The 10,586-nt window shown below is 41.2% G+C and overlaps 2 protein-coding genes across 4 annotated transcripts in view; both read left to right on the top strand.

Annotated features, from left to right (window-relative positions):
* Positions 1-2,284, top strand: part of LOC113651476 — a 30,806-nt gene extending 28,522 nt beyond the window's left edge. The window contains exons 53-57 of the mRNA XM_027160229.2: positions 32-292; positions 452-739; positions 1,186-1,218; positions 1,348-1,416; positions 1,526-2,284. Coding sequence (XP_027016030.2) covers positions 32-292; positions 452-739; positions 1,186-1,218; positions 1,348-1,416; positions 1,526-1,815 — 941 coding nt within the window. The 3' untranslated portion in view covers positions 1,816-2,284. The remainder of the gene's footprint in view (positions 1-31; positions 293-451; positions 740-1,185; positions 1,219-1,347; positions 1,417-1,525) is intronic.
* Positions 2,285-3,031: 747 nt separating this feature from the next.
* fbxo30b (F-box protein 30b) lies at positions 3,032-9,686 on the top strand. 3 transcript variants are annotated; one of them, XM_027160267.2, is made up of 3 exons: positions 3,032-3,254; positions 4,871-7,254; positions 7,806-9,686. In XM_027160267.2, exons 2-3 carry the CDS (start codon positions 4,897-4,899, stop codon positions 8,007-8,009), a joined length of 2,562 nt encoding a protein of 853 aa, XP_027016068.1. In that variant the 5' UTR covers positions 3,032-3,254; positions 4,871-4,896; the 3' UTR covers positions 8,010-9,686. The 3 variants fall into 3 exon arrangements, with proteins under 3 accessions (XP_027016068.1, XP_047663152.1, XP_027016069.1); XM_047807196.1 differs by lacking the exon at positions 3,032-3,254 and adding an exon at positions 3,308-3,479; XM_027160268.2 differs by lacking the exon at positions 3,032-3,254 and adding an exon at positions 4,163-4,181.
* Positions 9,687-10,586: the final 900 nt, after the last annotated feature.

Here is a 10,586-nt window from a genome sequence, read left to right on the forward strand (position 1 = left end):
AACCATAGCATGTGTGCTTCTCTATTCTCAGCTCCATGTGCACCTCTGAGCCTAAACGTGTCCGTGTCATGTGGAAACAACTCAGCTACACTCTCCTGGTCCACCAGTGGGGGCTCGTCGTGGTACTTTGCCTCGGCAGTCAACGCACAAGGGGACAAACGTCAATGCATCACCACAAACACTTCCTGTACCATAGCAGGGCTTCAGTGTGGGACGACGTACAACTTCAGTGTGCAGGCCTCGGATGCAGTGTGCAACAGTTCCCGCAGTTCAATAGTGCAGAGAGGAATAGGTTCTCTCACCAGTCTTTACTTTTTTACTTTCTGTTGAATTTATAAAACAAAGGAAATATTATTTCTTATGATACTGAGACACAAGAATACCATTTTGTCTAGGATATATTAATGAAAAAATGTCTAGACTCTAACTCTTTCTGTCTTGCCTCACACAGTGCCATGTCCCCCACCATCAGTAACTGTAGTCACTCGCAGTATGGAAAACACCTCACTGGTAAGAGTCAGCTGGAGCGCTGTGAGCTGCTTGGCTGTCCAGTACCTGGCAAAACTCAACGGTCAGTTCCTCTACGGTCCCATCGCTCTCGTGCAGGTGGCATCCTACTGGACAGACCAGACATATTTCGAGTTCTTGCTGCCCTGCAACATCTCCTTCTCAGTGGAGGTTGTTGCTGGGAGTGGAGCAGGATACGGAGCGTCATCCGTTGCTGTTAATGGATCTACAGGTATCATAACAACACAAAAACATAGTAAAGTCAATGTAGTGTACCATTACACATCACAGTAGGTAAATACTTCAAACCTCAAGTGTTGATTATTTTTCAGGGAAGAGTTATATATTATATTAAACATTAAATATATCAGGTATAGCTACAGTTTAGTATCTTTTGTCCTGAGTTTTTAAATAAACTTAATTCTTTACCAAACATTATTTGAAATTTAAGTTAAAACTATTTTCACCTCACAAGCAAATTACTGTCAGTAATGTAACGCTATGCAAATGTATGCACATCTATGCAAACTGCGACTTAAGGCAGAAGTTAGCTTTCTTTTTGTAACTTTTTGTTACAAAAATTGTTGTTAACATTTTCATAAATCTATGCTTCTCTCTCTCTCTCTCTCTCTCTCTCTCTCTCTCTCTCTCTCTCTGTCTCTCTCTCTCGTTCCTCAGGTTTCTGCACAGTTTACAGTTCAAACACCACAGGTCCTTGATTCACCCACGCACTTACATGATATATGATTATTTCATTTAATACTTGATATACCGTGACATGATATACTATCTTTACTATAAATTTGTGTATTTCCCGTGTACTCACCTGGTTTTTTGCAGGCCCTGTGTCAGGCCGTCGTAGGAGAGATTTGCGAGAGGCAGAGATTCTGGCTGGACTAGTGGATGAAGGTGAGAATATACTTACACATAAATTATACATACAGTATGACATTATACTTGACATTAGAGCAGTAACAAAAAAGTGTGTTAAACAAATTTCAATTTTAACTATTTACAGGTGTGCTGTCAATGCCTGAAATCCTGAATGTGACTGTCGATGGCGTGACCCTACATGTGGAATGGGCCCCAGTCAACGGTGCTAGTTATTACACCCTGATTGTGAGGGAAGAAAATGAATCTCAACCCTTCAATGTAGTACGGACTGTCCAAGGTGAGGTCTCAGATGTCCCCGACCTTAAACCTGCCACCATCTACTGCGTCACCGTGTCTGCCAAGAACTCCACTACGAAGAGCCCATACTCCACTCCAGTGTGCATCACAACTGAGGTTCCTATCCTTCATGTCTGAGTGGGAAAAGCAATATGACCACCGGCTCATCCCTGCTATTAGAACACCTGTAATAGTGAACTACTCATTAGTAAGATACTTAAACCCAAGATAGACCATGAAAATTTTAGTACCAGAGTTTGTTGACCTCCAATATACATTTCACATACTAATAATGTTATTTTCATTAAAGAACCAAGAATTAAACACCAACATAACCCTGTACCAGTTATTTCTAATGAAATGTTCTGATCAGATGTTTTTAATCAAATTCTTCTTGTCTAGAGAAAATATAAGCTTGAGTCTCTAAATTAAAATAGATTTTATTCGAGCAACGTCCGGCTGAATTTTCACTTTATTTTGTAACAAACCATTATATTGTTAATATAATATAATATAGTCCTTTTCTGTAATAAGAACATTTCAATTAACAATGTATGTATGTATACTGCATAAATAGTGAGCAAATAAAATACGGTTTATCAATCAATATCTTTAAACTACATATTGTATTGTTTTGTAGATGCACTATACAGTGTTGTGCCTTTTCATTAGTTCTTTTAATTCAGTCAGAATGAACGAATAAAGGAATTTCGATATTTACTGTTATATAATAGTTCTTTCTTTTTAATAAGCCGGTCTATGTTGTATGTCTAAAAGTTTAGTTTATAACTCAATTTCACAAGCAAACATTCACATATATTGTCATTATTTGAACACCTTGTAATTATTAAAGGTCTAGAAACTCTTTTATATGTCTATTATACAGGAAAATGTCCAATTTAAGCGAGTCTTTGTAGCAGTAATACACGATACTACGTATATTTTGGGGATCATTTGACCTTCCTAATTTTCTGCATGTTTTAATCATTCTAGCTATCCGAGTGATTTATAAACACGATAATAACGGTTACATAAGATTTGTGTCAGCAAAAACAAACAAACAAACAAACAAAACAAAAACCATGTTCTCTCACATTCTTGAAGTGATCAGGTTATAAAACTCGCTAGTTGTAGTCGTTTGTTTAATTTCGACATCTTTACATTTTCAAATGGCGTTGCTTTTGAATAACTTGGAAAACAGGCTTGTGAATAACTTTCTTTGAGGTTTTTTTTGGGGGAGTGTGTGTGTGTTGGTGATGGTGGGGTGGGATGGGATGGGTGTGTGTGTGTGTGTGGGGTGTCTGGTTGAGGAGGGTTTGACCCCATTGGCCTTCCATGTCCATACAGACAGGCTACAGGGCTTATGCCTGCGCGCTGACATACAGACAGACGTAGGATTACGTGATGGCGACATCGATGCGCGTCTCAGTGGAAGGGAGGGGGTAGAAGATTAAAAGACAGGACACAAGACGAGTAATGATGGTGGTTTGGGTTAAAAAACAAAGTGTTTGATTTGTATCGAACATTTACCGAGTAACAGCGCGGAACAGTCGGAGCTAGCTGGCATTTCTGACTAAGTAAGTGAGCGCTGAGAAAAAGACTTTTCTATCAGTTCTGTAGCCAGAAAGTTTGCTAACTAACTGACCACCCGTTTTCCGACCCCCCCCCCTTCTCTTGCTAAACGATCAACTGACAGCCTGCGCTCTGATTGGTCAGTTCGCGCTCCAATACGAGTCAGTCTGTTGAGTTTCTAACGTTCTAGCCAATCGTAGTGCAACCAGGGCGGGATTTATCCGAATAGGGTGGGTTTAAAAATATTCTCTGGTTTGCAAAAAGCTTTATTCAGCTTTGTTTTCGTCGTCGATGCAAATTTTAGAAATTGTATTTGTCGTGTCGATTTACAGTGCAAATCGCAAAGGGTTGATTTCCTAAGATTTATTCGTCCTGGGAAAGAAATGACGTTTTTGAATGAAGATCTCGACTCGCTAGCAAAGGCTGTAGTCAAAACAAACGAGTTCCTGCTAATCATAACATTAGCATAATTAGCTTGGCTTTTATTTATGTTGCTCCTCAGTAGTGGATACACATTAAAACGTACTGATATAAACAGCATATTTAAAAGCTCCTTTATTTTTAATGTTAATGAGGTGGGTGAGGGGTTTAAATATTTTTGAATGAATTTAATTCTAACAAGTTTCAATATGTGTAAATGTCTTTGCTATTTTTTCACATCTTAAATATGGATCAGAGGAATAAGTCTTATTAAATATGCATTAAATGTTTATGATCGAAGAGATTTTTTTTTTGCTCGAAAAACTTTTAATTATTGTACGTTTACTCATGTAAAGTCATATAGTTTTAAATTGCTGTCATTGGACAATAAAAAAATCCTTATTTATTTATTTATTTATTTATTTATTTATTTATTTTCTGATATCCTGACATGTTTTAACAGGAGTTAAAATGCAGCAACAAGAAGAAAACATTTCATAATTAATCAGCGTGTAAGTAATCAGAATCAGAATCTAGTTTATTGGCCAAGTGTGTTGATGTTGACACACACAAGGAATTTGGTTCCAGCTGTTTGTGACTCTCAAAAGTAAACACATAAATAACACTATACTCTACAAGACAATACAGACATAAATAACACTATACTATACAAACTATACAAGACGACGCAGACGACGAGATACAATGTAAACAGAATGAGACAGAATATGACTGATGAGTTATGTACATAAAGTGTGGGAGTGCAAATAACCATATTGTGCAATATTATACTTTTTGTACAATATACAGCAGCAGTAGTGTGTGTGTGTGTGATATATACAGGTGATGTGATGACTGACAGTTCTGATAATGCGGTACTTATAGATATGAAGCAGTGAATATAATTATGGTGAGTTGTTAATCAGGGTGATTGTCTGGGGAAAGAAACTGTTCCTGTGTCTGGTAGTTTTAGTTTGGTTACTAATGTGTTTTTATGTTCTAGAGCAATAATTTCAATGCATTCAATAAGCTGTTAGAAATCATCCCAAATATAAAAAAATAAAAATAAATGAAAGTAAATTAATTAGAACCGTTGAGAAATTGTCTCACGATACCCATGTGTTTATTAATTCCAATAAGGGGATGTTTTGAATAAAAGACATTTGCCCCAAACTAAAATTTGTATTTTATTGTCTTGCAGACATCCCTGCTTTGGCCTTATTGAACATGGAAGCGCTCCATACTCACTGCGTTTCATGTGTGAGCCGGCGGTGCATGGTCAAGCCTGAGCCTGGCACTTCCTGTGACCTCCTTGCCTGCCCGCTGGTTTGCGGCGCTGTTTTTCACGGCTGTAAGGCAGATGAGCATCGTTTGCTGTGCCCACTAGAGAGGGTACCATGCCTCAACCACAGCATCGGCTGCCCTTTCGTGCTGGCCCGTGGCAAGATGGCGGAGCATCTTGAGGTGTGTCCAGCTGGCGTGGTATGTTGTACTATGGAGTGGAACCGGTGGCCAGTGAATGACGAGGACTACCGTTCCTACGAGAGGTTGAGTAGGGATGCAGATGAGGAAGAACAGCTAGACATGGCTCTTGCCTTGCAGGACCAGCGCACTATGCTGGCCTCGCTCAAACTTGTGTCTCTTGCACCCACAAATTGCCCTGAGAGAAAACCACCGCTTGCGGAGATCCGGGAAAAGCCAAGCGTAATTGCAGATGTTATGGTTCCCATCATGCCACTTGAGGAATTCATGGATGAGGAATCTGTGTTAAGTTGCTCGAAAGATATAATCAGCAATGGGATTAATGGGTTGAATGAGGAGCATTATGGTGAGTTGTACAAAACCACAGTAGAGACAACCAAAAGCCTGTCTGCTGCTTTGAATGTTCTGATACACCTCAACGCCTCAGACACACAGTGTCCGACTACAAGTGTTTTAGCAGTGCAGCCAGAATTAAATGGGGAGTTACACAAAGTTTTATTTGAGAAGGAAGCCACTGGATCCAACTGTGATAAAATAGCCAGTGGGGTGTGTGGTTTAAGCGAGGAGTTGCAGCCTCAACACCACCAAACATTCATGGAATTGGGGACAAACTTGGTCTTAGCTCTTGGTGCGCTTGGAGATGCTGTCAAAGGCTCTGAGCCAAGCTGTATTGTCAGTGAGCCCAATGGTGAAATCCATCAGCCACATAGTGTTAAAGATGCAGACATTGAAATGAAGGATAGTACATCTGAAAATGAGGTTGAATTCGGGGCAGTTGGTGGAATTGATTCTGGTTATGAGGACAAACCTCCTTGCCACATTAGTGAAGAACTTTGTCAAGAATCTTCAAAAAGTCTAGCAGATGAGGATGAGCAAAGTTTGTATAATGATTATCACAATGCTGTAGCATCAACAAAATCACAGGACCATCAGGACCATACTATGGAACCAGCTGAGATAGACGTGTGTTTGGAGCATGGTGGTTCTTGGGAGTTTGTTGGTCCTTTATTTCCGCACAGACCAGAAGTGAGACATGAGATTGCAATGCAGGCGGCATTCAGATCCCAGGTTCCACTTTTACAGCCACCTGTGCACGCCCAGGAGCTGGTTGTGCCCAGGGACGGTGTGCTTCCTTCTATAGTGTTAGACTTTGAAGATAAGGCTTTTGAGAGAAAACTCCAAAACCTTCAGTTGCTCCGCAATTTCATGCCTCTTGCACTTAACGGGCGGAGAGGTTGCTTTACAGAGAGCTTTCCACATAGACAGCATCGTTGTAAGATGGAGGATAAAGCTGTAGACACGTCTGATCTGGAGCAGGAACCGCAGGATGACCCCCTGGGCCTTGGTGAGATTGACTTCACAGCTGCAGCTCTGCTTTTTTGCCTAGAGGAGTCACCACGCGCCCGAAGAATCTCTGACACCGTCTACGCCTTTGGAGGTTCACATGTTGATTTTGGCACTCAGACCTTCAGTTTTCCTGCTGCCATCTTAGCGACCAGCACCATGGTTGGTGAGGTGGCGTCAGCTTCAGCTTGCGACCGAGCCGCACCCCGTCTCTCACAGCCTAGTCCCTTTTGTACTTTAAGATTAGATTTGACCATGGAGCAGCTGGTGCCACGACCCAGTTGGGCACCACGTGAAGGCTCCATGTTCACGTTTGAATGTGGCCAGCTGTTTCGCCGAGAAGAGTTCCTCTCCCACTTCCGCAACGTCCACGGAGACATCCACTCGGGGTTGAACGGCTGGATGGAACACCGCTGCCCACTCGCCTATTATGGCTGCACCTATTCCCAACGCAGGCTCTGCCCATCCAGGCAGGGAACAAAGATCGTTCATGACCGACACCTCAGGTCATTTGGTGTTCAGCCCATAATGGATGTAGTAACAGAACCTGACTGTGATCGGTTGAGCGCGTTACCCTTTGAGATCCTGCAGCATGTAGCACAGTTCCTGGATGGCTTCAGCTTGTGCCAACTGTCCATGGTGTCACGTACCATGAGGGATGTATGTGCAAGTCTGCTGCAGACACGGGGCATGGTGGTGGTACAGTGGGAAAAAAGGCAGTATCCCGATGGGAGGCGATCTTGGCAGATAAAAGACAAGGTAGGCCATAGGTCACACAGTCCGGGCCGTGTTTAGAGCTAAATTCTATTAATGGTGTAGTGACCAGTGTGGGTTCCCTTGCATAGTTGTTTCCTCTATTAATGGGGTAGTGACCAGTGTGGGTTCCCTTGCATAGTTGTTTCCTCTGACATCAGCCTTTTAAAAGGACTGATTTCAAATTGCAATGATATGCTACATAGCCATGTAGTAAATGGTAAGCTTCTGTAGTAATAGTAGGAATTTATTGACGTTACTACTCTTGTAAAAATCCTTCCATCCTTACCAATCCTTCCATCCGTACCAAACTTTATGGTACTGTTGGGTAGTTAACGATGTATTCTTAGCTAGTGTACTGTAATATTTATACCTGGTAACCCATTTATTTTCAGTAAGCTGTGTGTAAGACATGTAGGTAATTTTACTTAAAATTATGTCAGGAATGGATCAGCGCACCAGTAAGGACCACCTCGCTTGGCAATGCTGTTTATCCATAAGAATGTTTCGCAATAAGTAAACATAGTGCTTCAACATGTAACTCGCCTTTGTTGCAGGTGTGGCGATTCAGTACAGCCTTCAGTCCCGTGACTCGATGGGAGTTTGCGGACATTTCCAGCATGTCGGACCACCTGAAACGCTGTCCATATAACGAGGTCCATAAACAGGTGGACGCCGTGCCGCTGCCGTGCATGTGCACAACCAGGGAGCTTACCCGAGGCGGGCGATCACTCCGTTCTGTCCTCAAGCCAGTATTATAACATCAACAATAACAATAAGTGAAAGTGCTATAACACTACCTTACCTAACCTCTTTAATCAATAATATCCATTGCTGTGTACATAAGAGATTATTTTTTTGAGTTAAGATTTTTATATATATATATATGGTATATAAATCTAACAATTGCTTGGTTTATGATGAGTTTTAATGACATGTGCACTGAGAAAGATATCCATAGTTTGCCTTGTTTCTCACAAAAATGTGTGGTAAATTCTAGAGCTGCTCTGCCCACGAGAGGTAACACTAAAATGACAAAAATAACTCCAGTCTAGTAGAGTCAAATGAAGAGCCTTAAGCTGTGTATTTGATATGGAGTTACTCGCTTCCATCAAGTGATGTCACGTTAAGTTCCAGTTAAAACGACTGGACAAGACCCATACAGGAGGAGGCGTCTTTTTAGCATAAGCACCAATGGAGCCGGTGGTGAAAGAGAGATGGATTTCATTACATATAAGTGGTGATACCATGCCACTTTCAGCTGTCAATTATCGTTAGTAATCTATTGCACAGATTCCGACCCTTTTAATGGTGTTTCATCTGTCCTACTCAGGAAGTCACCTCCCTCCTACTCGGACCCAGACTCAGGAAGAGTTCTTAATTAAATGATGAGTTGAATTAGATGTACCGGAGCAGGGAAAACACAATGACGTGCAGGGAAGAGGGTGCTCCGGGACTCGAACACCCTGTGGTCTTTTTTTTTTTTTTTTTTTTTTTTGAATACATGAAATTTTGATGACCAGCAGCTGATCCTAAACTAGCACTCATACCCCATGATTCTGCATAATAAAAAGTGATGATTGATGAATGAAAGTGTTGACTTAGGATCAGACGTACGCAATCGCACACATCCGGATATCATTCTGCACAAATATGTTTGCAATTTTCATCTAAATACACATTTTTTTCCTCACAGTACGAGCTGTCAAAGCATGTTGGCCATATGTTGTTTTTTTTCATCTGCACATTACTGAACTCTGTAATACTTGGACCCTGGTATAAACCCAGAGACCAGCATCATTATCATCATTCGTCATCTTTGAGGGCCTTTATATGACACTCCATAAGCACTTAATATGTGTCAAGAAACATAATGTAGCACCTTCCTAAATATTGTAAACACTCCTAACATAAAGGTTTACATATAAAATGTGTTCTATCTCCATGTCCACGTTCACAAGTGCATGTTGAATGAAAAGGTTTAGATTGTAGATTGTCACATTCATTTACAAAGGCTTTACAGTTAATCTGTCGGGTAATAATACTTCGCTATCCTTTCACCTAGTGCAGTGATTTTCAGACCGTTTCTATCAATGCACACTTCCTTTTTGTGTCTTTGAGCTTTCTGTTACATTTTGAAGAACATTCAGTGCTGAATTTGATTAAAGTTTGGGATTCAGAAGCACTGCTTTAGCTTCGATCCCAAAGCCAAGTTTTTTTTTGTTTGTCTGTATAAACCCAATGAAGGCCTTATGGACTGTATTTGTTTTTGGCAACTCTTGCTGCTGCTGAAGAAGAAGAAGAAAAAGAAGAAGAAGGAAAAGTGTTTGCCTGACCAAGCGTTGTGGCACCAATGATCTGGAGATTAACCAGGAAATTATATAGTCCAGACCTGCATGTGGTTTTTGGTTGTGTTGAATAAAAAGATATTTTATCAACTTTGACTGGTGTTTTATGGCTTAAAATGAGCATACTGACTGGCTGTACAGAGACCATCGATTCATTTAAACATTACAAGAATCGGCGAACACAAACGTCTGCTGTTTTACATGCCATCTCGTAAACTCATTTCACCGATTGCATGAATCTTCAACAGAAAACAGAGCGCAGTTTATCCCTTAGTCTTGCCCTTTTTCTTCTTTAACCCAGAAATCCAGAAACTAGTTCATTCATTCATTTTCTACCGCTTATCTGATCTTTTCGGGTCACGGGGAGCCTGTGCCTATCTCAGGCGTCATCGGGCATCGAGGCAGGATACACCCTGGATGGAGTGCCAACCCATCACAGGGCACACACACACACACACACACACTCATTCACACACACACTCACACACTACGGACAATTTTCCAGAGATGCCAATCAACCTACCATGCATGTCTTTGGACCAGGGGGAGGAAACCGGAGTACCCGGAGGAAACCCCAGAGGCACGGGGAGAACATGCAAACTCCACACACACGGGCAGGTGGGAATCGAACCCCCAACCCTGGAGGTGTGAGGCAACACTCCCCACCCCCGAAACTAGTTATAAACTATATTTCATACACCTGACTTTAAAAACTTGACTGTATTCTTCAGTGCTCTTCTGATGACTATATCCCAGATGTTGACCCAGCATGTGTACGTTGTTGCCTCACATGGGTGAGGTCTCGGATCATTTTTTCCTCAACAATTTTTGCCTTTTTTTGCTCATTGGGATCAATTTAACCCTATATCTGTATGACATAAAGCTGTTCTGTGACACTTTTCTAAAGTTGTGCTATGTAAAGTATAAATATATATAAATGTGCTTTAGCTGCATTTACGACAATCCATTTTCTCTCAGTTGTGACCTCTA

The sequence above is a fragment of the Tachysurus fulvidraco genome, chromosome 23, assembly GCF_022655615.1.
Source record: "Tachysurus fulvidraco isolate hzauxx_2018 chromosome 23, HZAU_PFXX_2.0, whole genome shotgun sequence".
Taxonomy (NCBI): domain Eukaryota; kingdom Metazoa; phylum Chordata; class Actinopteri; order Siluriformes; family Bagridae; genus Tachysurus; species Tachysurus fulvidraco.